The 27,362-nt window shown below is 50.0% G+C and overlaps 1 protein-coding gene across 1 annotated transcript in view; it reads right to left on the reverse strand.

The window, feature by feature from the left end:
* Positions 1 to 27,362, reverse strand: part of LOC146796999 (uncharacterized) — a 233,198-nt gene that overhangs the window by 19,369 nt on the left and 186,467 nt on the right. Inside the window, exon 21 of the mRNA XM_085629585.1 lies at positions 24,991 to 25,083. Within this exon, the coding sequence (XP_085485711.1) occupies positions 24,991 to 25,083 (93 nt within the window). The remainder of the gene's footprint in view (positions 1 to 24,990; positions 25,084 to 27,362) is intronic.

Consider the following 27,362-nt stretch of genomic DNA (forward strand, 5'->3'; position numbering starts at 1 on the left):
ATGAGACCCTCCCAGGATATAAGTTAAATGAGGAGAAAAATAGAAATATAGAATTTCCCTTAAAAAGACTATGTGTCAAGGGATTTGCAGATAGGTGGGGCATCAAGTAATGTGGAAGTTGTTGCTTGACATAAAAATTGTTCATGACTATCACAATGTTGTTAAAGTGACCATGAAAGAAGCAAAGGATGATAGAGACAAAAGGGCAAGAATAAAAATTGGATTGTGGGATAAAGTGAAAAGACTCCTAATTTGCCAGTAAGAAGTTTGGTTTTTGATTGAGGGGGGTGAAAACCCCTCTCAAACAACAACCACAATCCTGTCAGGGTGAACCACAAAAATCACTGAATTAACCAGTGCTTAGCCCTCTAGTAGCTTGGCACAAAAGTTGTCAGGTTTAACTTAGAGTCACTGTGTTAAGTATATTTATGCAGCACACAAAGGGTCCGATTACAATTTTAGTGGTGCGGCGCCAGGTCCGCTCTGCCGCCGCACCGCCAGAGCATTGGTTAGGCCGCCCACCAGATTAGGAGTTTCCTCCTGTCTGGCGGGCTTTTTTTGTGTTCCCATTGCGGTGCCTCTAAAAATGTGCACTGCAATGGGAACGCCAAAAACAGTTCATGTACAGTATGGACTGAAAAGTCCATGCCATGCAGAAACTGGTGTGCATGCACACAGGGGGGCATATATTGTTGAGGAACCACCATGAAAACCCTGGTGGGAAGGAAACTCATTGCCAAGCACATTGATGCCCTACGCTGCCGCAAAACTGCCAGGGAACGGGGGTTCCCTGGCGGCTGCAGTGGGACTGTGGCAGCCCCACCACCCAACTCATAATAGTGCGGTGGGGAGACTGCCACCACTGCGCCCCAACAAGTCTCGTGGTACGTGAATCGCCAGACTCGTAATCAGGGTCAAACTGTAATAAATTGAAAACCAAACAAAAGAGATATCCTACACCAATTTAGAAGAATAGAGTAAAATGGAATAAATAAAATGAGACCCACATGACAAAAATATGCTATTGTAAAGGTTTAAGTAAAAATAGCGCCAAGAAGCAGTATGCTGTCTACCTAGACCAGGGCAAAGCTACAACTTCAGGCTGACCGCAATGGAGTGCCGGACGTATACAGGGACCAAGTTAGTTCCACTGAAAAAGTTACCTTCTCAAAGTCCTGCATGCAGGATTCTAAACTTCAGGATTTCAAAGGAAGAGCTCTGCTGGTGCCAGCCTGGGAAGGCACCTTTTGGAGATCAGGCACTCACTCTGGCAGAGGCCAACAGGGCTCAGGCAGGGCCAGTTCCAGGTCAACGAAGGGCCAGTTGCAGCAGGTCAGCTGGCCATTATCAGGGAGGCATCTGGAACTTGTTGTGTGCCTGTAGCTCAGAAGATGATGTCAGACAACTGACCCTAGAGTCACACTGGTAGTCCTGAGTTCAAGGAGATAGTCCTCTCGCCTTCGAGCAGCAATGTAGGCCTCAAGCAGGAGGGCTGTCTTTGAAGAACAACGTAGGGGTCAAGCAGCAGGGCAATCCTCTGAAGAACAAGGCAGATGTCAAGTGGCAGGGGAGTCCTCTGGTAGAAGCAGAACAGTGCTCTGAGAAACAAAGCAGGCCTCAAACAGCAGGTCAGTCCTCTGAGAAACAAGACTTGCATTAAACATCAGGGTAGTCCTCTGGAGTACAAAGCAGTCCACCTATAGTTTGCGCAGATCCAGAAGACTATTGAGGAGAGGGTCTGAGGGTTCTATTTTTATATCAGGTTCCAGTTTTCAAGTGGAAGTGTTTTCCCCCCACAGTTGGTTCTGGAATTTCCACCCTCCATGTCTAGGCCCCAAGAGGCCTGGGGTGCTGGAGGCAGCCTTTGAAATGTAAGAGGGGCAGGGAACAGCTCCGCCCATCCTGGTAGGATGTCCCTCTCCTAGTTATGCCGAGGTACTATTGTTCACTGTCTGGGCCCAATATGCATTCCTGATGGGAGACCAATTAACAGGCCTAGTAAGTTGGAAACTCCTAGAAGCCCACAGATAGTTTAGACCACAAAAATGCCAATTTCTAAAAGTGGCATTTTCAAAATTGTGATCTCAAATCATGACATTTTTACCTATTCCCAATCATAAGTTAGAACTTATTACATGTAATAAGGCAACCCAATGCTCTCCTATAGGAGAGGAAGGCCTCACAGTAGTGGTTGTTTTTCACTACCAGGACATGTAAAAATTAAAATCACATGTCCTATCCTTTAAATACAATGCACCCTACCCAATGGGCTTTTAGGCCCTACTATCGGGATGACTTATATGTATTAAAAAAGGGAGGTTTAGGCATGGGAAAAGGTTTATTTTGTCAGGTCGAATTGGCAGTTTAAAACTGCACTGCAGCCTGTAATGACAAGCCTGATGAATAAGAAAATAAATATATTGATTGATTACTAAAAACCATTAAGATATACTCTAATAAAACAGTTGTAAAAATCCTTAAAATATATAGTGATAAAATAGCTGCCACACTCATCACATTACATCTGTTAAAAGCAGGCCTAAAATAGCACAACCGTTTATCTGCTGTTCTTAAAACCAGCAATACCACCTTGGGCAATCAAAAACAATCAAAAACAGCAATGCATCCCTCCAACTGAGTTCATTCAATAATGTAATTTAAGCCGTTATTTCAGAATTTATAAGAGATTGATATTAAAAATGGTTATAAAGGGGGGGCGTGGCTAACTGCCGACGGGAATGGCCGCTCGGTAGTTCCACTCCGATGCGCCACTCCCGCAACATCCGTTCTCACGTCTTCTCTGCGGGCCTACCCTCTGCCCCGAAGGTGGTATCCTGCTGCGGTGGTGCCCGCGGACCCCCGGGCCAAGTTTGATAAGGATCTGAGCTGGGTTGAGATTGGAGCTCCGAGGACCGGGGCGACTGGAAGCCCCTGGCGGGCGAAGGTGCCGCGAGGCGCGGCTGGTGCTGTGCGCGAGCCCGGGGCTGTGGCCTGGTCCAGCGCTGGTGAATTCGCAGAGCGGAGAGTGCGACCGGTGGAGGAATCCTCCTCCTCAGGGCAACAGGGGGTGGCGATCGAACGCCCCCGACGTAACGAAGATCTACATGCCACATCGGAGGTCGGGGACCGGACTCTACAACACACGGCTGGGCTGATATCGCTGGACGGAGGCGGCCTGGGAGGCGGCGGTGAGTGGCGGCTGGAGAGGGAATCTGGTGCCGCTGGAACCCCGAGATAGGCGCCAACTGAGGAGAACTCGGACCCAGTGGGGGGTGAATAATTTTTGGTGGCTGCCGCTCGCCTGAGGGTGCGTGGGCTGCTCGCCAAGGGGGACATTGGCACGGAGACGCCCGTCCCGCCGCGGATCTACGGCCAGGACGGTGCCGCTGGGGGCCCTAGAGCGGTGATAAAATTGTGGGAAGGTGGGCTGGTGGTGAGGCGCCCGTGGAAGAGGAACAGGGGGCCAGATCAGAGGCTTCCCCAGCGAGAAACGTGTGTGCATCGGAGGGAGAGCTCTTGAACAGGACAGGGGGCCCGACGGGGACGTTCGGGGGTGGAACTCTGAAGTGGCAGTGGACCCCATCAGGGTCCGGCACTAGATACCGCAGACAGAAGAAGACAGGCCCCTCGGTCAGCGATCTGGCCGCCGAGCCCGCGCCTCGACAGACGGGGCGGCCTCCGGTATGGGAGAAGTAAAGCGACACCGGCTGTGGCGGTGAGTCGGGACCCCTCAGGCTGTAGACCGCGGTGGGGTCGCCCGGCGGCATATACGGTCTTAGCCAGCTAGATCTCAACCCGTGAGGGGAGCCTCCCGTGAAAACCGACAGGCCGAGTGGGGAGTCTCACTGCAGCCGGCGGTGACTAGCGGGGGCGCTCGGACCTCCGACGTGGACCTTGGAATCTAAACCATGGCATCCGGCAGGACGAACAGGACAGCGACCCAGTCGAAATTGGACACATTTGCATGGCAGAAGCAGCAGACGGAGAACAAACAAGAGACTACGCCCCCGGCGACACCCCGGAGCCTTCGAATAGGGAGCTACTGGAGGCAATCATGGGAGGTGAGAATAGACACGGTGGCCACTGAGGTGACATTGATCCGCGAGAACATGAAGAAACTTACCGAGAGAATGGGGACGGTGGAGAGTACCACCAAAGATCTAAGCGCTGACACAGCCCAGCTTAAGGAACAGGTCAAGGTGCTTAGCTCAGCCCAAGAGGCAATGGCCCTACAGTTGGACGATTACAAAGGAAGAATGCGCAGAAATAATGTACGCATAATTGGGGTCCCGGAGTGGGCGGAGGGACAGGCGGTAGACCAGTTCTCAACATAGTTTCAGTTTATGCACCACCTGGTCTGCAGCGCACGACATTGTCAGACGTAGCGAAGCTGCTTCTGGACCTCCCAATTGGGATACTAGTGGTAGGGGGTGACTTCAACTTGACTATGGATGGCTTAGTGGATAGATCCCCCCCCCAGACCTGATCCGGCACGTGGTTCCCAGTTGCGTGACTTTGCCGAAGCCCTGGGGCTGGTGGATGTCTGGAGGTGGAAACATGTTAGTGACACACACTTCACATTTCAATCGGGGGTCCACGGGAGTCAATCAAGATTGGATTACCTATTTACACATGCGCAACACGCCCAGGACTTTTCGGACACGAAGTGTCTGGCGCAGGGCATCTCGGACCACTCCCCGGTGTGTACGATCCTAAGGTTGCGGCACCCGTCGCAACCGGGCCCCATACGGATACCACCTTGGGCATTTAAGGTCCCTAAGATCAGGGAGACTCTACGGGCGGATACGGAATAGTATTTCACAGAAAATACCAGTTCGGTCACATCAGCTGTAACATTATGGGGAGCATATGGAGCGGTAATTAAGGGAAGGGCGCTGTCGGTAATGGCTGGCCTTAGGGCTGAGCGCCGTAGGAGAGCTCGGGAGATGGAGGCAGACATCCTGCGGCTCGAGGGGGTGAACTCCCTAGATACGGGGGAGGACACAGAACATCTACTGAATATAAAACGGCAGGAATACAAACAGCTGTAATTTGAGGACGCAAGCAGGAGACTGCTGGCCAGCCGACATAGAATCTACGAGCAGGGGAGCGCACTGGGAAGCTACTGGCCTGGCTGGAGCGGAGGGAACAGGCATCACGTTGGGTGCGTGCACTCAAAGGGGCTGGGGGTACCCAGATTACAGACCCGCGTGAGATCGCGGAAACATTTGCTCGACATTACACATCAGTCTACGCAGCACCTGAGGCCTCCCAGGCGGCCTGGGCGGCTGATCTCCTGGCCACTATCGAGGTCAGGGGCCTGTCTGAGAGGGATTGTGGGGCACTAGAGGCTGAGTTGTCCACTGAGGAGGTCCATAAGGCCATACTAGATGTCCGGTCCGGAAAAGCGGCTGGCCCCAACGGCATCCCGGTGGAATTACTTAAGCCGATGGCCTCATTGCTGGCACCCCACCTGCTCGGCCTCTATAATGAAAGCTGCGAGCTTGCCCTGCTGCCAGAAGATGTCCGAGAAGCTGCTATCGTGGTCATTCACAAACCCGGTAAGCCGGTGAACGAGTGTCAGTCATATAGGCCTATTTCTCTGATTGCCATTGAGGCAAAGATTTTGGCCAAGGTATTGGCGAACCGACTCCTCCCTTTTTTGCCGGACTTGATCCACCCGGACCAGTCTGGATTCATGCCTGGGCGGAATACAGCGAGTAATCTGCGTCGGGTCAACGGAGTGATTGGGCGGGTACATACCCTTGAGGGAGAGGCCATACTGCTGGCGCTTGATGCGAGTATGGCATTTGACACCGTGGCATGGGAATACCTATTCGCTGTCCTCGACCGAATGGGATTCGGCCCCAAATTTAAGAGATGGATCCAGCTGCTATACGCGCAACCTAGGGCGCACGTCGTGGTGAATAACTATCGATCCTCCTCCTTCCCCCTCGGGCGGGGCACCAGGCAGGGCTACCCACTGTAGCCCCTACTTTTTGCTATGGTTCTCGAGCAATTGGCAGTGTGGATACGTGGGGACCCCGAGATCAGAGGCATGAGGTGGATGGATGGGCACGAGGACCGTATATCGCTGTATGCCGATGATATCTTGCTGTACCTCGCTTCCCCCGGTCGCTCCGTCGGGTACTCCACATCTTCCACATTTTTAGGGCGCACTCAGGGTACCAAATAAACTGGTCTAAGTCCCAGATGTATTCCCTCCGGGGAGAACCTACCCTGGGTCCTAAGGGCTACTCCATCCCGGTGGGCCGTCAGGGGTTCCTTTACTTGGGGATATTCATCACCAAAGACGTGGCGTTGTTCTTGGAAAGGAATCTCCTGGGGGTATTGCGGCGATTTTGCGCGGATGTGGCACATTGGAAAACCCTCCCTCTCACATTATTGGGGAGGGCGTCCTTATATAAGATGCTCGCTCTACCCCGTTTTCTGTACATATTACAGAACACGCCCAATCCGGTTCCCAACTCCTATTTTTCGCAGATCGAGGCCGCGGTACGCGATTTGCTGTGGGACAATAAGCCGCCACGTATTGCAATGGCTAAGCTAAACATGGGATGGTACGATGGGGGAATAGGTTTGCCGGACCTGCGCTGGTATTATCAGGCCTCGCAACTGACGGCCATAAACAGTTGGGTGTTTGGGAGACACGATGATCCGATCTTCCGCACGGACCACTGGCTGTTGGGAAAAGGGGGATATAACAGAGCCCTATACACCAACCACAAGAAGTTGGGACTGACAGGCCCAACGGCGCGCGCGGTGGAGGTGTGGCATGGGGTACAGAATCAGATGGGGTGGAGGGGTCGCCTGACGAAGGCAACCCCACTATGGGAGCCGGACATATTGGGGAGACTCAGTACATACGCGGGATTCGATAAATGGGATTTGATAAGAATCTCTAAGGTGGGCGACGTGTGGGTAAAAGGGAGAAAGGCATCTTTCCCGGAGCTTCAGGCCAAGTACCAGTTAGCCCCAGAAGAGGGATTTCGTTACCTACAGATTAGCCATGCTATAGAATCGGCTCGGCCTAAAGACACACCCCTTCCAGACTCCTCTCCCCTGGAAGATAGGCACTTGTTGGACCCTATGAACCGCAAGGCCATATCGCTCACGTACAGGAAGCTGATTAACCATAGAGGAGACCATATGACTAAGCTTAGAGCGGCCTGGGAGGCCGAACTCGGGGTCTTACCCGACGAAGACTGGCGGGAGGCATTGTCCTCGCCCAGAGAAGTGGCTATCCCTATGCGTCTTCGGCTGGTGCAGCTTAAAGTCCTACACAGGGTATATTTTGACGTCATATTGTTGCACAGACTCAATAGGCGCTCAGACTCGCAATGCCTCCGGCAATGTGCACAGATTGGCACATTCTTCCACATCCTATGGGAATGCCCCCACATACAGGAATACTGGGTCAATGTCACCAGGCAAATGGCTAGGGCTTGTGATAAGACAAAACACCCGACACCCACACTGTGTCTGCTTAACATCTGGGTAGCGACGGACCTCACACAAATAGAGCAAGAATGGGCCTCAGGGGGCTGGGGTGTAGCCAAAAGGAACATTGCACAGCGGTGGGGAGTAGGCACCTCACCAAAAATGGTGGATTGGGCCAAGGATATGGATCACGCCATGCTCGCGGAGAAAGCGGTGTTCAAAGAGAGAGGGTGCCCAAGAAAATGGGATCACAAATGGGGAAAATGGAATAAGTATAGAGGGTACGTCTGTATCTCTCCGACACTTGATCTTAGGAAAGAGAGACAACAGATACTTGGAGGGGCAGCACAGGATCAGCATAACACTGAGTAAATGGTCCCAAAAGGCCGTTAGACAGGAGGACTTCGGGCTTAGCGGATGGTAGCACAAACAGGAGCCACGGGGGGTGATCGTTGTACTTGGATTCGCAGTGATACTGCTCTGCTATGTGGTGAAGGGGGCAGAGGAATGGTGGTAATGGTAAAGGTGGACACCCTTGCATTGTCAATGTATCTGTTATTATCGCTGTCTTGGTTATTAATAAAAAGTGTTTTTAAAAAAAAAAAGGTTTGGGCCTGGCAAAATACAGTTCAAAATGGCAGTTTAAAAACTGCACACTGAGGCAACTGCACCTAAGGCCAGCCAAAACAAGATCAGAAAAGATGGAAGGTGAAGGAAAAATGTTTAGGGGAAAACCACCCTAAGGCTGACAGGTCTAACAGTGTTGCTAAATCTGCCCCAAAATGTGTATGAATGTGAGTCCAATATTTTCATTAAGCAATAATACTTCTACCAAGTGCTTTGTGATATCACTGTCCAGATTTCGAGTGTTTTTCACTAAAATCAATGTCAGGTTGATAACCCCTCAAGTTACATGCATAGTGTGGCCGCAAACGAGATGAAAACTGTTGTTTCATTTGTGTAGTTTCTAAAAGAAGAGCAAGGGCAAAACAGAAGGCTCAGAGAAACTGTAGTGTCATTTGCATCTGGTTCTAACGCAAGGTACATTGTTCTTTTTAAGAATGCAGCTCAAGCGATTTTTGAATGCATCCTGACTTCTTTACTTGCTTATCAAATTGTGTGTGCCCTGGAGGAATCTCTTGGGCACAGTGACGTTCACATATAGGCTAGGCAGGAGGTTGCTGAGTGGTTCTGTGTGCTCCAAACTTACACTTGGTGTCCTTAGTTAGATAAGTGAAATCTTCAGGGAAAGCTCTGGTTGGTGGAACACTGGCTACATTGCAAATGTTCTTGTCCTCAAGCAACCTTTCAACATAGGGTGTGTAATAATGCCAGTTCCCCCACCCAGAAGCTTGCTTCAGTGTTTTTTCATCGAAAGATACAACTTGGCAGGTCGAAAGATGATGACTAACATATTCATCCATCATGCTCATTGGATTTATGCTTTTAGGTAATTGTGAGATTAAACTATTGCATAGCTGTTACGTGAACACGGGGCATAGGGGAGGACATTAGAGAAACCCTTATATGTTTCTAATCTGAAAAACAGTGCTCCAAACAGTGTTTGCTTTGAATAACACGCATGTTGTTCTGTGTGCTAGTGTAAGCTGGTCGTAGTGTTTTTTTTATAGAGGGTGGATGAGAGGTAATACGAACGAGTAACAGGTGAAGAGATACAACGTGTACAAGTTGACAAGCAATAAAAAAGTTGTTGGTGAAAAATGGTTATAAAGACAATGCAGGTTAATCATTAATAAACTAGATAATCATAAAACAATACCAGACTGGATATCATTTCGGGAAGGTGTTAAAATACATTTGAATTTGTCCTTATAATCCTAGCACTGAAGCTAAAAATAACATTCTAAGATCATTTTAGGATTCCATTACTTATTAGCGTTAGGAAGCCTAGGCCGGCTACACCATAAATTCCATCAATCTGTCAATATTATATAATACAATACATAATCTTCATATATAAGTAATATTGATAAAGATAAAAGACATTCTCCCGGATTCCGAAGCATTATAATTTCAAGGGTATGGCAACATTTTTAAACGGGATTCAACATGTTCTCAGCCAGGGTCAGACGCTTTATCAGGCGGCAGATCACCAAAACTCACCTGCCTGATGGACAGGATTTAACAGCTATGTGGCAAGTTTTCACTTCTGTGACTAAAAACAATGGTTTTAGCAGAATGCGTCACACTTGCAATAATCTGGCACAAGTACAAATGATGTGCAATAAAGATTCTTTTTCATAGCCATATAGTCTACAGCAAGATATTGCCCATTGCTGAATCCTCCTTGGTGCACCATCCTTGGTGACGTACCTGCCAAATCGCAACCATAGAAACTTGGTCTTCATACGAGCTGAGAAAGGAGCCCTCGGATAAGGCTGGACCTCAAGTTTTTCATGACTATTAATACCAGTCCAGGCATGCTTTTTCCCTGCCACGTCCTCTTTGTCCGCCTCGAAAGAAAGATGTTTCGTTGCTCGGTTTAAAAAGATTCTTAAACTGGTTTTGTGGATTGTCTTAAATGCAGACAGTTGATAGTCGAAGGTGTGAAGGTGTGAAGGCACTCAGGAAAATAGGATCTCCCAACATTTGTGCAATGAGAATGATTGAGTTCCTGCCAACACAGCTTTGCAAGAGTAACAGGTTCAGATATAACAACAAGTGAAGACTTTTTTAGAAGACAGTTTGTCTCACTGGGATTTGACTTTGCAATCCAAACTCAAGACGCATTTCAGCATGGCCTATGGTCCTTGGTATCATAATAAAAATGGATTTAAAAGCCTTTATTTGTAGCTTATCCAATAGCGGAGCATCTCAGCCACGAACGATGACTGATCCGCAGGCCAGTGCAGGGACCAATTTCGCCTCCATGACTTTGACCAAATGATCGTAATTTGGACACATTCGCTTCTCTCGCATGGCCTTAAAAGCATGGATGGAAGTGGCGCTTTTGGCACCCAAATGATTTGAGATGTCCTTTGAAAGACACTCTATCATCGAAAATGATGGCAAGATATTTATAGGACCTGGCAGGCTCTAAAAGATTCCCCCTGACAAGTAAAACACGTGGTTTCACTTTAGAATGACCAATTGTGATATTTTTTATATTCAGCTCAAACCCATTGACTGAATCCTATTCATCGAAGGACCCTATTAACCGCTGTAGCCAAATGGTGTATTGCTAAGTATTATAGTGTCATCAGCGTATTGTAGGTGTTGTATGTTATGCCCTGGAAAGGAGGGAGCATGGGCATTCACATTTTCTAAATGCTAAGGATGATCGGCCATACAAAGATTGAATAAACACAGGGCAAGGACACAGCCTTGCTTCAAGCCACAGAGAGAGTTAAAGTTTCCGAGTCAGACTGGTGCCATCTCCCAGCTTCACCTGAACCCATGCACTGGTATATAATAGGATTATTGAGTCTAGAAGGGCACAGCAGGCCCCAAGCAGCGAGTTTGGCCCATGATCTCGTGGAATAGAGTCAAAGGCGGCCTTCAAATCCACAAAGCAAATATATAATGTCTGCTTCTTGTGTATTGTTCTTTTCAGCCATGAAAGTGAGAGTCAGTAGACTGATGATTGGTGACTGACCTTTCCTAAAACCTGTTTGATAAATGAGTATTATGTTTTGCGATGAGACCCACTCTATAACCTCTTCTAGTGGGCGGAGAGGAAATACCTTCGCTTCAACATCTGTTAAGGCAATGAGTCGGTGATTCGCAGGGTTGTCTATTGGCCCGCTGCTGTAGATCGGCTGAATACACTCCCCTGCCAAGATTCTGGGATAGACCTCGTTATTAGTATCCCATTAAAGAGGGGAGTAAGAATCTCAGATTGAAACTTAGGGTTAGCTCTAAAGATAGAATTAGGGAGGCCGTTTGGGCCCGGCGCTCTTGGCTTGAGACATTTTTTTTTAAGTTTACTTTTCGTGGGTGACACAATGAGTAGCATTTAAATCAATGTCCTTGAGTACACATGGTAACATATATGAGGAACTTCCAAATAAATTAAATGTACCCATCAGGTGAAAACCAATCGTACCATGTTTTAGGGAGAGAGCACAAGCACTCTAGCACTGGCTAGCAGAGGTAAGGAGCACAAAGACCTATAAAACAGGTTCAGAAAACAAGAGTGGTGAAGGCAAAATGTTTGGGGGTGACACTGCAGACAGGGCCGAGTACAACACCGCCCAAAACCTAGAAGTTGGAATATTTATAATCCTCTTTTAGTATTAAAAAAAGGCTTCTCTTCAACCTATAAAATCTTCTTGGATTTCTTGTACGCTCCCAGGATAATATCTTGATTCATCTGGAACTTCTTAACGACAGAAATTAAAGCACATAGGTCTGGATTCCCTGATTTGAATTTATAATAGTGAACTTACTCTCTCACTTACTTCTCATTCCACATTTTCTGACTGTCACGGCATGTTTACCTACCTATGAGACTCAAGTCATGGTCATAGGAAAGCAGACACAATCATTTGAAGTGCTGCATGGGTGCTGAGGATGGTTGCTGTATCAGGGACCTATGGTTGTGTATATCAGTCAGCCTGCAGAGCCAGGCATGTGGGTTCACATTTCACTTCAAACCCAGAAAAAGGATGAACAAGTGACAGAAAATGTGTCAAAAGCTGGAAGAAGGATTGAGGAATGAGGATAAAGGTCTTGTTTCTGTGATCATAAACAGAATGGAAAGGCAGCCCTGAGAGCTAGGAACTTGCTTTAATCAGCTCACGATGTGTGAACCCTGGGTGCTGTCAGCGACACTTTGATGCATGCTGGCCGAAGAGGAGCCTGCTCAGGACCAGAACATACCGCTACTGCCCAGCAAGACCCAAAGTCCACCATCGCCGACAACAGCCTGTCTCAATTCCCTCTACATCCAGACAAAAGAGAATTATTGTCCTATACAAGCTCAAGCCGCCTGTGGTGTGTGAACCACTTTGAAGCATGGTTTGCTGAAGGCATTTGAGCCCTGTGAGTGGCTAACTCTTTTAGTCTGGAAGAGGGCGCGTTGCCTTAAACTATATTAATTTCACTATGCTAAAGTATACTGAAGTAAATAAAAATATTCTATTTTTCATAAAGTTATTCTACTGCTTAAAGATTATTGTGTACCAAATTGTAAACCTCAATTACCCTCTGGGACTCAGCCTTAACTGCTCGCCATCACTACCCTCAGAGTCTCTAATGAGAACATTCTTGGTAGCTCAGAGAGCTTGCACAAGTACTTGGTTCCTCAGCTTCCCATGATAGCCAGCAATATTTGTGACAAGGATTGCCTGCTTGCCACTGAATTCCCTGCGCTACAGGAAACTGGCTTGACAAATTGCATGAGACCATTGACATCACATGGCTCTGCTTGTATTAGAAGGACCTCAAAGCCCAGCTGTGCCTAAACCTCCCAGCTGTGCATAAACCTCCCAGCTGTGCATAAATAGAAGGACAGCACCACTCTAAGCTGGCTCTGCTACGACCGGACACCCAAACTATACATGCCTTAGAATGATAACTCTAACGTGCCAGTTACTTTATAGGGTCTTGCAAGGAACCATTACTCTCTTTTTCCTTTTGAATACTATGCTTTTTTTTGTTAAGTCTTATATTATCATGGTTTTAAGTAATCTAAACAATATACTTTGATTAACTAGTGGAACTCTAAGAACCTTTGCCCACACTGGGAGGACAGCTACACCCTGCTCTGTCTGCATTGAATGGCACTAATCAGCTTTTCTGCAATGGTAGGACAGAAGCACCCAACGGCCTCAGGATCTAAAACTTGCCACTGTCCTTATTAGCATAGCATAACCATAAGGCTCTGCCTCCGTTAGGTGAACAGTTCCATTCAGATCTGCCAGTATAGGGTAAAAGGTGCACACGGCACTGCCAACAGTGTGACAGTAACATCCTGTGATGCTTACATTAGGAGGGTAGTAGGTGAATTCATAGAAAAACCAAAACATAGAAAGCATATTGGAGGAAATGAAGTCATGGAAAACCTTATTTAAGGATGGTCCTTTAGAACAAAAGACCAAAACATCGAATATTAGTGGAAACATTTTAATGGAAATATTGAAATCAAAAATGTTAAGGTGCATTTAAATGAAAACACAGTTTAATCAAAACTACACTACAATATGTATTTAGTGTCCTTAGTGATTTATTGAATTTTAAACAAGGATGCAATAGTTGTAAAATGTTTATTTTTAAATAATGGCATTAGAAATAGAACTCCGGAACAAAAGTTTAAAGGGATAGATGTACAAACCATGTTTAGCGGTTGCAAACAGAGATTCGGGCCATTTGTGACTGCTAAAAAGGGTTGTAGAATGAATCAACCCTATTTTGAGAGCCAAAACCTGTTACCAAATCGCAATATAGGGTTTGCGAGTTGATTTTAGGAAGGGGCGTGCCAAGGGCGTCCCTTCCTAATAGCGAGAGTAGCAGGGGGATATACAATTGTTTTGCGACTGGAATGCAGTCTCAAAACAATCACAGTTTACCGCCAACCCTAAGTAGGGGTAAGCCACTCGCAAATGGGAAGGGATCCACAGGGGACCGCTTCCCTTTTGTAACTGGCAGCGAAAACGTTTTGTAAAAGCAGTTAGTGATCCTACGGACCACTGCCTACTCTTAAAAAATGAAACTGAAATATTTCATTTTTGTTTTTGAAACACATTTCATTTTACTTTAAGGAAAACGGGGTGCATTTAAAAAAAAAGTGGCTTTATTTAAAAAGCAAAGACAGACATGGGGTCTGCTATCCCCAGCATGCTACCATCCCTGTGCTGTTGCCCAATCCCCATGGGTCACAAAGGGCGACCTGCCTCATGAATATTGATGAGGCAGGTCATTTGTGACCCCATTGGGAATCGCAAAATGTGTCTGAGACACATTAGTACATTGCCTTTTGCCATTCGCAAATTACGAGTTGCAAAAGGAAATGGTCGTACATCTAGCCCAAAGTTGACATGCAGCATCCGCAGTTTTAGAAAACAGTGCAGCCACATCCCGGACAGTTTGCCCTTTGATTTTGAGTGCATTTCCCGAAAACTTTCTCTTTGTAACTTTTCCCTCTGCTGTAGGTGTGCCCTCCTGTAGTTAACACCAACACGCTGGGAGTTGACATATTTTACTTCCTTTTCTTTTAAGCGTTATTGGAACTGGAATACAACAAATAGAACACAAAAGTATGGTCTATTCTGGAAGAGGAACACTACATTTAGAGCAGATTTGTGTCAGCAAATGGTTAACTTTACCTTGTGTGTGGCTGAAGGAGCTAACCGAAGTCTTGTGGTACTGCGCCCTCTGCCGCCATCCAGTTAGAATGACAGTTGATCTGACTAAAGATCAACACTCGAAATGCTGCTCACATGCGCGAGAAGAAAATAGTTTGAAAGGGAATAAAAATACCTTTTTTTTTTTTAAAGACATGTCCCCAAAAGGTTTTGCTAAAACAAATACACCAGTGTTAAAAAATAATTCGGTAAAAAGTTTCCATTAAATTGTAACGATGACAACATAGTTCGAGGGAAACGTTTTCCATTAATTCACCACCGTTAGGAGTGGGCCACCGAGGTCTGCGGCCAATAGGAGAGCAGCATCTCCCAGCCTTGCTTGCTTTAGGGGTACAGCACAACATGCGCTGGCTATAGAATGAGGACAGCGCCACCCTGCGTTGCTTCCAGTAGGTGAACAGCCCCATCCAACTCTGCTGCTGACCGCGGCCCCCGGGGCACCGGTCACCCCTCCACACCCCCTCCCACTGGGGGGGGGGGGGGACACAGACCGGAGCCCCCCTCCTCGGGCTGGCCGGAAATGACGCGCAATGCGTGTCTCTTCCTGGCCCTGGTGTGAGGGGGAGGCTATTTAGCCTTCCCCCACCCTCCTGGCGACCTCTTTGTCGCCCACCTTGCCATTTATCGGTCGCAGTCTCCGGCCTCGCTTCGTCTCGTCGCTGCGATCCCGGCCCTACCACCATCATACGGTGTCAGTGAACAACGGTGAGTCTTGCTCTACCCTTCCCGCCCCGGCCCCGTCCCTGGGCAGTACCAGGTCGACGGGGCCCTGTGGCTCGGATGGCCACGGGCGGGGGGGGGGGGCGCAAGTTGGGCCTTGGTGGCTCGTTGGACGCTTCGTCAGGGACGTGGCGCGTTTAGGGAGGCGCGGGAAAGGGCGCAAAAATTAGCCCGATATCTCAAAGTTAAGTCGTGTACCCTTATTGTCACAGGCCCTCACAGGTCCAGGGTTTGCATCCCACTAATGCTGTAAAAGTGTCCCCAGGTGCTACATTTTCGTGAAAGCCACGGTGGCTGATCGAGTCTCGGCAATCACAGCAGGGAGCTCTGCCCCAAATATCTGCCCTCGTAATACGAATTACGTAAAGGGGCAAGAGCACCCTCGAGCACCGGCGACTTGCCCACCTGGGCACGGGGTACAAGAAAACTAATTAACCTACCCTGACTCACACAATGGAGAGCCGACGCCAAAACCTGAACCCGGGTCGCCAGCTCCAAAGTGGCTTCAGCTGCCACCACACCAGCCAGCCTGGAATGAACTTTGCGGCCTTCACCGGAGGGCAGGGGACAAGAGTCTGCCAGCGAGGGACAGCTCCCGTCCCGGGGCATCCCTTGACTGCTGCCCCAACCTCAACGTTAGAAATTGGTTGCAGCGCCACCTAGTGGTCACTTGGTGCACCCTATCCGGCCCAGACAAGGGTGTCCGGCAACAAGGAGGCCCCAAAGGAACAGATGTGCACAATCTGAGCTCCCCTGATGCACTGAACTACTTAAAAGAAATAATGGCCCGCAGTGCCCCCAGCAACTTTCCCGCCGCTGGCAAAATAGGTATAGATGCATCTGAACCAATTACCTGGGCCCCCTGCCCGCCGTCGGTCACAATAGAACCGTGACCTGTGGCGGCACCTGACCCCAGGCCCCGGGAAGGATGGAATCACTAATTGCCTGCATCACACCACCCCCTAGACTCCCGTCCGCAGCACCCGGACCGGTGCGGGAGTCCAAAAGAGCAGCTGCTGGAGTCCGGTCGAGCACACACTGAATCGATCGTGTCCGTCAGCCGTTCGTCCCACGGGGTATAGTTCGCTATGGCGACAGCCCTGGCGTGCAAGGAAATGATTGGGGGAGCAACCGGCCAATAAGCCGCATACCCTGTACCGGGTGGGAGCCGTTAGGTTTTGCCAGGCGTTGTAACCTGCGAGCTGGACGCTGGTTTAGGGAATCAGTTCCGGCCCGCGGGGTCGCGTCCGCATTTCGGCCATTAGTAAACCCCCCGCACCTCAATGGATAATCGGGTGCGGTGCTCGTGTGATCTGGTACACTCGATCACGTAATATTGTATTTTGAATTAAGAGCCCAGGGCCTGGATGTGTAATGTAAATACGGCACGCATGTAAAGCGCTCCAATACCTTCGGGTCGAGGCCGCGCTATATAAATATGCAACATGTAATTGCTGGCTCGTGTGATCTGGTACACTCGATCACGTAAAGCGCTCCAATACCTTCGGGTCGAGTTCGCGCTAGATAAATATGCAACATGTACTTGCTGGCGGCCTATATAGGCGGATCCATGATACCAGTGCATGCATTGCTCGCAAGATTTTGCTCCAATACACTCGATCACGTAATATTGTACTTTGGAATTAAGCGCCCAGTACCTGGATGTGTAATGTAATATACGGCACTCATGTAAAGCGCTCCAAGACTGTCGGGTCGAGTCCACGCTATATAAATATGCAACATGTAATTGCTGGCTGCTTATGTAGGCAGATCCATGATACCAGTGCTTGCATTGTTCACAAGATTTCGCTCCAATACCTTCTCGTGTCTCGGGGGCGCGTTCGCGTCACGGTGGGCCTAAATTTAAAGAGGCTTGCTGGACTTTGGTGCCTTGGAGGTATTGTGAATGCTGCAGCGCTCCATAATACCGCAGGGGCGCCCTCGCGCGCGAGAATTTACTTGCACACAGCCCTCCTTTACACTGCACCCGACGCTTTAATTTGAACGTCGCACTGGGTAAGCGCTCTTAACACTGTAGAACCATTCCCGGCACCGCGTGCTTGATTCTGTATGATAACCTCGGGTCAATTTCGTATTCGATCGTTTATTACGGTATTGAACCCCCAGTGCCTTGTGTAATGTAAATACGTCGCTCGCGTAAAGCGCTCTCCCTGTGCTCTGTGTAAGGTGAATATGATGCTCATGTAAGGCGCTCCAATACCTCGGGGTGATTTCGCGCTATATAGTGTACAACAGGCATTGGTGGGCTGCCATATGGGCTGATGAGCGATGCGTAGATTGCAATTGTTAAGGCAGATGCATGCTTCGGGGATGAATCTGCCGCAAATTCCTTCGGGTCGGGTTGGCATTTTGTAAATATGCACGGGCTGCCGATAAGACGGATTTAGGATTCGGGTGTATGCATTGTTCACGTGACGTCGCTCGTGCCCATATTCGCGCACATTAGGCGATCCAGGTCATTGCGACACCCCCTTCCACCTCAAGTCATGGGGCACGGCGCTCGTATACGGCGCTCCAATACGTTGGCGCACATCAATGTTTAAGGAACTTCGACGTGCCCCGCGCATGCATGTGCGGCAGGTAGCTTGGGTCCAGCGCTCCAAATTGCGCGTTCTCATGAACGGACGCTCCACGCAATCATCTTAGTTTTCGGGAGTAAGTACGGTCATGTGCTAGATAAGTAGGCAACATGTATTGGCTGGCTTCCTATAAAGCAGACACATGATACAAGTGCATGTTTTATTCACAAGAATTTGCTTGTGTCCACATTCGTGCGCATCAGGTGATGCCGGCCATCACGACACCCCCTGCACCCGAGTGGGTTACCTGGCCGGTGCTCGTGTCCGGCGCTCTAATAATTTTGAGCGTATTACCGTTTGCGCTAATCACTAATCCACCGTGCCCGAATAGGTATGTCAATACGGGGCTCATGCACTGCACTCCATACACCTTCGGGCGGGTCACGCTGTGACTCTGGGCTGATAATTTAATATCCACATGCCTGAGGATGTAGGTATATGCGGTGCTCATGAACTGCGTGCCATTACCTTCGGATCGAGTTCGCGCTGTTGTTGTGATGCTGGGCAAATCACTGATCACCCAATGCCCAGATATGCAGCCGTGCTGCTGGGCCTGGTCTACCTGGGCCCCCGAGGGTCGCGAGTTTGGGCGGCTCGTGATCCCACTACCGTGCCCGAATAGGTATGTAGACACGGGGCGTATGGACTGCGCTCCATATACCGCCGAGCGCGTAACGCGGTGACTCCGGGCAGAGCACTTAAAGTGCCCGTGCCCGATTAAGTATGTAATTACGGTGCTCACGAACTGTGCGCCAATACCTTCGGTTCAAGTTCGCGCTGGGGTTTGTGACGCCGGGTAAATCAGTGAATATCGTCGTGCCCGAATATGTATGCGAGCTGCTGGACCTGGTATGCCTGGGTTTCCGAGGGTCGCGGACCTGGCGGCTCATGATCTCACTCCCGTGCCCGAATATGTGTGTAAATATGGTGCTCATGCACAGCGCTGCTATACCTTTGGGTCGAGTTCGCGCGATATAAAAGTGCTATTTACAGCAAGGGTCGTGCAGGCCGATCCTGACACCACGTGTCCCTCGTCTCCAACCTTTTGGCTGAAAGGGTGCCTGGGTCGTTGGTCGCTGTTGTTGTCTTGACACCCACCCCCATTGCTTACGGTTCGCGCTCCCAAGCACATCAGTCCTCGGGACGGGTGGACCAGAGTGGGGATAGTCCTAGCATAGAAAGGTCATTGCCATGTTAGTAACAGTCAAACATGGGTTGCTGCTGACAGTCTAAATGAGGTATGCTTAAGCCCGCAACTCTGCCCCGGCCGGCCTTCATCTGTCACTCAAAGTGGCACAGATATGGGGGAAACCACACATATCTAACTGTAACCTAGGCACACAGGTGGGTGCCTAGTCGGGAAGGGCAATGCAACCGAGAGAGAATGGTAGTTATTATCCTCACTAGGGCCAAAATCACGGCACGAGGTTACCGGCGTGATTGACCTAGTGGTTGCGGGTGCGCCGCTCGCGAGCGGATTGCAACCTGGCGCTGAGGACGGTCTGCCACGAGTCGGGGCAGCCTGGATATAGTCAGGATGACCCAACAGGCTTGGGTTATGCAATAGTTTATAGCCACTGTCGCCAGCTGAAGAAGTATACAGGGTTCCGTAGAACCATGTAGGTTGCGATTATGCAATACAACTTCTGCCTGGTAAACAACCCGATTGGGTTGCAAGTGACCACTCAGCCGGTCATTGTTTCCCAGGACCCCCCGCCCCAGCATCCGTGCAGGTCAGTGGGAATAAGAGGGGCCCCTGGATAGGGCAGGCTGTAAGCACAGCGCCCTGGGGGGTGTCAGGCAGAGAACAGTAGCATGGGACTACCCGCATGCCACGTTACTTACGTCACGGTGCCCGCAGCACACGCCAAGGGCGAGCCTGCTATTCACTGAAGGGAAACACCTAGGCCTACTCTCAAGCCTCGTTAAGCCATCGGCACTGGGGGGTTGTAGGGGAGTGTGAGCCCATTTGGAAACCATGTGAGAAGACGCACAGCACCAGCCTGCAGCACACTGAACTGGGCACCACAACTGAGAGTTAGGCCTGCACGAGGAGTAACTGAAGGAACCATATAGAAATAGGTCCAGATGCACGTGGGGGGGCACCCCCCTGCAACCAAAGACAGATTTCGGGCTGCTTCAATGAAGACCTACCACCCGCGCTTAGCTAGGGCGGCCGGTGGGTGGTATAGTTGTTCTATAGCAAGTGTGCGGTCGTTAAAAAATTTCAGGCTGGTTCCCACAGACTTGTCTGCCCCCCTAAGTTCTCCTCTAGGGGTTAGAACTTGAGACTAAGGGGGCATCTCCTGCTTCAGCATCACAGATAAGCGATAGCTACGCTGGGGGGAGTTACCATGCAGGTCCTGCCACCACTGGGAATACGAAGTCGACGGTTCTTGGATAGCTTCGAGCGGTAGGACATTTAGCAACAGATAAAGTATCAGCGTGTGGGTAACAGACATCTGCTCTCCAGCAGCTCCGTGCCCTGGGAGCACACGCGTTGCCCTAACTCTGAGGCCTACCCATAAGGGGGCCGAGTAGCAAAACAAGGAAACAGGCTCCATAGGCGGGCCCCTGGCCTTACAGCTGGGTGAAACCACCATCAGTGGAGATAGGCCCAGGTAAAATAGGGCTTTTCTTAATGGCTAGAGGACCATTGTGGTTGGGGGTAACCCCCACTGGATTCACTGGTCGTGTACTGCAGCTGCAGGAGACTGGGATCCTGGTTTACGGACACTTTTACCGCGCTCAGGGGGCACTGCCAGCCAACATATGGTGCTGCTGTTCCAATAACTGGGGTGTCAGCGGGGCAAACACATAGGGACATTATGTCAATAGAACATTTGTCTCGCCCAGGGTGCACTAAATCGCCACTTCAACGGAGCAGGGATTTGGCACCGCTGGGGATGCTTTGGGTTTGTAGAGGGGCGAAGTAGGACTTAGTCAATCCTCAAGGCTTGAACTTTACTGACAGCGCGCCATGCTTAAGCCAGTCAGATTCACGCAGCTGGTATGCCTAGGGGGTTTCATCACTGAGGGATCTGTAGGGGCATAACTCCCATAAGGAATAAGGGTTGGTGGGCAGGGGCAAGAGTCGCCCCTGGCCCATGGTCATGCGCTGGCAGCCAGGAGCTCTCCTGTGCTCCAGGTTTAGCAATCAGAGGGGACTGTCCAAAGGTTAAGTAAAACCCTTCTCGCCATAATAGCCTAAGCGGGCAGGCCCAGAAGTGTGAAGAGGGTAACCTTCCCGCATGGGGGGCGAATAGTTCTTGGCACTTCTTCGCAGGCCCAACGGGTCCTTTATTTCAGCAGACCCTATCCGATTGGGATGGCGTCTCGGGCTTTGGGGACATAGATGGGGCCATCTACAACACCAGGAGCTATAGCTCACTGGTAAGCCTGGGGCTGTGGATATAAGGGATCTCACAGGGTTGAGTCCCGCTAGCACTGTCACACTGTCAGGAGGTGGCAGAATTTCAAACTCTTCTTTCTGCTAGGAGGGTTCCCTTCCGGCTAGTTGCAGGAAGCCCTAGTTAGGAGAGGTTGCAGGTAAGACTATAGCGGGTTGGTGGGGGCCCTGGCTGCGACGGTTAGCCGCCTCCAGGGCTGTGGCGGAGTTACAGGGCGATCTGGAAGCAGGCCGGTACAAAGGGTACCTCTGCGCGGCACCATAGGGGGTGCCTGAGCCAAAACCGAGGAGCCTCAAGGGAGGTCCCGGAAGCCGTGTCGGCGCCCCGCTAGTCCTGCGAGCGGTTGTGGGCCTGAACAACCGGGGGCTTGCTATGCGACGCTCAACCCCGAGAGGGGGGGCGTGAGTAGAATTACCAACGGCACGTGATCGTAGAAAGAATCACCGGGAGGGCAGCACCGGCGGGCATCGCTCCCGCGCTGCCCGGCTCATCAGGCGGGCAGGCGACCCAGATGGTTGCCTGCCCTTGGATCGCCCGTAAGATAACCCACCCATTACATATTCTGGAATTATGTAATAAACCTGCAGCATTGTTACCCAACACCAACTGTCTTGTGTGTGTCATTTGGGTAACCTATTATGGGGGAGGGGGGACAGCGGGGTGCCCCTGGGGGTACTATGCCGCTGACCGCGGCCCCCGCAGGGGGCCAATCGGCGGTCGGCGCCTTAGTGCCCCCGGGGCACCGGTCACCCCTCCACACCCCCTCCCACTGGGGGGGGCGGGGACGCAGACCTGAGCCCCCTCCTCGGGCTGGCCGGAAGTGACGCGCAATGCGTGTCACTTCCTGGCCCTGGTGTGAGGGGGAGGCTATTTAGCCTTCCCCCACCCTCCTGGCGACCTCTTTGTCGCCCACCTCGCCATTTCCCTCCCTACCGCTTACCCGGCGTAGGCGTTGGGTGGGGGGGGGGGTTTCTGAGCGTTGTAATATTTTTCTTTTTCGTTGCAGGCGGAGTTACAGGGCGATCTGGAAGCAGGCCGGTACAAAGGGTACCTCTGTGCGGCACCATAGGGGGTGCCTGAGCCAAAACCGAGGAGCCTCAAGGGAGGTCCCGGAAGCCGTGTCGGCGCCCCGCTAGTCCTGCGGGCGGTTGTGGGCCTGAACAACCGGGGGCTTGCTATGGGACGCTCCGCCCCGAGAGGGGGGGCGTGAGTAGAATTACCAACGGCACGTGATCGTAGAAAGAATCACCGGGAGGGCAGCACCGGCGGGCATCGCTCCCGCGCTGCCCGGCTCATCAGGCGGGCAGGCGACCCAGATGGTTGCCTGCCCTTGGATCGCCCGTAAGATAACCCACCCATTACATATTCTGGAATTATGTAATAAACCTGCAGCATTGTTACCCAACACCAACTGTCTTGTGTGTGTCATTTGGGTAACCTATTATGGGGGAGGGGGGACAGCGGGGTGCCCCTGGGGGTACTATGCCTGCATTGAGAGGCCGCACCACCCAGCTCTTGGGGGTCAGCTGGACCCCGGTGAATCCTTCGCTCCTTCATCATCGCTTAGGTCTGTCTGCAGTATGAGATCTCTGCCTCCTCTGCAAGGACGGGACCATCCGTTGTTTACAGTGTGAACTCTCTAGCAATCCTTGACGCAGAGATTCACCACCCACTCCATGGTCAGCATGTGTTGCATAACTTCGAGTCATTACCGGGGCCAAGGCACCACAGCCTATGGTGCAGATGCCTGCCTGGCATCCTCTTGCTGTAGTCACAGCACAGCTTAAAGACTCTGGTCTTGGGGGAGACACTTCCGTGGCACACTGTAACAGTTCTGCGAACTTCAGGGTCGGTGAAAATCTACAGGAGTTATGAGTGGGGCTCTGGATCTGTGTCCAAGGGCACACAAAACATGAAACTGACGTCAACGCACAGGGACGGCGTCTATATGAGTCTCTGCAGACCCACCCCACTTCAGCGAGCCATATCCTAGGGTTTAAGAAAGAAGTTGAAAAGTATTGTGGCTGGCATTGAACCAGTGCTATGCATAAGATAATACCACAATATGATGGCTGTATAAGGGACAATTTGGGACATTTCTCATAGTGGCGGAAGCTCTTCAAACCCCAAGAGGACTCCTGAATTGTTTGAGATCACCTTTTCCAGGAGAGAGTCTATTGATTTATTTGCCTAACCATTTATGCAAAGGGACTCAAAACGTTGAGATATGAATGGATTCATCTGGCAATAAATTAAGAAATTTGCTAGAACGCTTGATCTAACAGTTTTGTATGTAGATTGTATCAGATGACCAGTCTTTATATATCTGCTATAATTTCATGAATTAATATATAAAGTTATTGCACCTCGTGTTTTTCCCGCACATTGATTATACTGAAGAATTCTATAGGATTATGTTGATGGATTGTGTAATAAAATAAGCATCAGCTCTATTTTCTATTCATACAGAATATGCACACCTGAATACTGTAGTGCATTTTATTCTTTTTATAGTTCTTCAATGGGAGGGGAAAAAATTCCCACCTTTTTTTAACAATTTTTTTATAATTGTTTATTTATTTTGTAATGGATCTTGCTTTTATGACTAATCGTCGAATAAAGCTTTTCATGACTGGCTGCAGAGCATTTAAACTACAATGTGAATTTACCAAAATTCAGAATTATTAGATTCCTAATGGTTTAAAGATCTGTTCTCTCTTTCAATACCAGTGTAGAGTGAAGTAAAATAGATCTGAAATAAACTCCCAAAAGCAGTGGTTCTTAAAACTTAAACTGTGCTCCAAGGACCCCTGGGGGTACCGAGGCCTAATCAGGGTTCTGCGACTGTGCTAACAAATTAAGTAATATTAAAATAAATACATTAAAATGCAGAACATATATTCAAATAAAGAAGCAACATTGAAAGTGTTTTCCATATTTGATTGTGAATTGAACAAAATATTTCAATATTTGAGGGTTTTTTGTCTTTTTGTATTATGTGTATTGTTTTGAAGTTGAAATCACAGCTTTCAATAATGAGTCAATGGGGGGTCCCCAGACTGCAGCAATGATTCAGTCGGGGTCCACTCAGTCATAAGGTTCCCCTGCCCTGAAGGACCTTCTGCACATTGGGGGAATAATATCACCTTCCTTGATCTTCTTCAGGACCACAGTTCTACTACATGCTTTAGGTGGTCAGCACCGTTCTGGTCACTGCGAAGGAGGACAGGTCCTGCGCTCACACTATGAAATGCCTGCAACTGGAAGACAAAGCAGCAGCTATACAAACATTTGGAGAACTGCCCTCCTGGCTCTGCACTAACCACCTCTCCCCCCACTGGGGCAACACCACCACTCCTCATATTTTCGAATGTCAAAACAAATTTAAAAGCATAAAAACAGGCGTGGGGAGGGAGGACAGCAGACTCAATATTGCATGTCTTGGAAAGATGAGACCACCCAGCTCCTCCTTACCACGGGCAGGGAGTCGCCCTCTGCAGACTCCTCCTCTTCGCTCGTAATCAAAAAATCTTCCAAGTCGAAATGGAAAGTTTCGTTTGTTGCGCACTGGAAAACAAAACAACATCTGTTTCAAACATTTAACTTAAAACTTAAAGTTTACTTCAATCAGAACACAGTACACATGCCTGCATACTGAACTAATACAGTACACCAAAAAGATCTGCCTTCATTAGGGGTGTTGGACCTGTCAGCCCTAGGGTGGTCTCCCCTTCCATTTTTGTATCGTGCCTCATTTTTTCCACCCTCATTTTTATGTTGGACTAGGTCTCCGGGCGCCTTTTCATTGCCAATCAGTGTTAAGGTGCAGGTGCTCCCTTCTCCCAAGATGGCTGCCACAGGCCCCTGCTACTGCAGAGTGGTCTTTCATAGTAGCACCCTAGCTGCCAGGAGCTGGCTGGAACCCCACAACAATGTTGCGACTCCAGCCCGCCTTTTTTGTCCCATAGGTAGAGTGGGGAAGCTCCTGGAATGTGCTGGAACCTTCTAGAAGGGAGGTGTGGTTTTTCTTTTGCCGCCTTGGCCAGAGGTCACCTGACCTAGGGCTACTTAAGAGAGGGAGGGAAACTTTTGTGGTGAGTTGGCCATTGGGGTGAAGCAGAGCTGGAAGAATCCACCAGGAGTGTAGGCGGTAGGGCCTAGCCAGGGACTTATGCCTCTGAGAGTGACAGGATCTAGGTGCTGCCTCTTAAGTGAGTGAGGGACCCTGTGAAACCCACTGATCTTGCCCAGCAGTAGGAGGACCCAGAGACTCTCTGCCCAGCCTGACTAGGAAGGATCTAGTCGCCCTCTCCATTCCTAACCCCCTGTAACAGAACCCCTTAAGGGCGCCAGATACATCTGCGCCAATAAGACTTCATCTAACAGCTGAGAACCAAAACCAAGCACTGAGACTGCGTGTCCAGACTGAACTCTAAAACCTATTCACCAAGCACTGAGACTGCGTGTCCAGACTGAACTCTAAAACCTATTCACCAAGCACTGAGACTGCGTGTCCAGACTGAACTCTAAAACCTATTCACCAAGCCCTGAGACTGCGTGTCCAGACTGACCCCTGAACCCTGATGCAAAGCTGACTGGAGAACCACCGGGGATCGACCAGGTATTAGCGCTGTGACCCCTGCGCTCCCTGCCCTGGTCTGGGAGCCCCGGCAGCATGCTCCGCTGAGCACAGAACCCCATCCTTAATTTGAGCCCCCCCCCTGGTGACGACGAAGCCAGCGCGCTCACCGCCGTGGCCTGGAGGCCTGGAGAAGTGTCCTGCCGTGTCACGAGGCCCGCGGAGAAGCCCGGGGCCCCGTCGCTGCCGTCGCAGCTGCATGAGGAGGTGTGCGAGGCCGGGGCCGAGTTCCCCCATCATCGTGGGAGCGGACGCCTGCTGACGCCGATATCGAAGTAAGCCCGGAGGCTGAGATCGCCCCCGGTGCGCCCCCTGCGGGTTGGGAGCCACACCGCACCCTTAGCCGGGATTCCTCTCCGTGGGATTCCCCCCCCTTGTCTTCGCGACGGAAGAGACCCCGCCGAGGGATCCTTTCCGTGTGCCCCCTCGAGCGGTACTGAAGCGCGGTGCCCGACGAACTGCACCGGAGCCCAGAGACTTGCTCCTCAGGTCCCGTGGCGCTCCCCGCTGGAAGCTCCGCTCCAAAGTACTGAAAGTCATTGATTACGAGTGGCGCTTTATGTTACATGCTCCGTCCCAAAGTACTGAGAGTCATTGATTACGAGTGGCGCTGTATGTTATACGCTCCGCTCCAAGGTACTGAGAGTCATTGATTACGAGTGGCCCTTTATGTTATATGCTCCGTCCCAAAGTACTGAGAGTCATTGATTACGAGTGGCGCTTTGTTTTTACATGCCCTGCTTTAAAGTCTTACGTGCGATTGATTCCGAATAGCGCTCTGTGATTCATATGCCATATTGAAGTGTTAAACGCTATTGATTACGAGTAGCGCTCTGTTATTTATATTCCCTATTACAGTGCTATGTGCCAGAGATCACAAGTAGCTCTCCATGCTAGGTGCCCCGTTCTGAGGTCGTCACCGGTTAGCGCGCCCAACGCGCGTGTGCAGCTACGTGAGTGGTAGTTGTGCCCCAGGCAGTACTGTTAATTCATGAATTGCATATGTGGTATGAACAGCCTTTATAGCTCCTGACTGATATGTACATCGCTAGCTATTGTATTATCAACATATGAAATGTACTGCTACCTCATGAACTGCATCTAACGTGATCTACTTGGATAAACTTGAGTATTTACATAACTCCTACAGTGTGGCGTCACTTATTGTGTGTGTTCCTCGTCGCATGTGAGGTGCGTGTTGTATGGT

This window comes from Triturus cristatus, chromosome 10 (assembly GCF_964204655.1).
Source record: "Triturus cristatus chromosome 10, aTriCri1.1, whole genome shotgun sequence".
In the NCBI taxonomy this organism is placed as follows: Eukaryota; Metazoa; Chordata; class Amphibia; order Caudata; family Salamandridae; genus Triturus; species Triturus cristatus.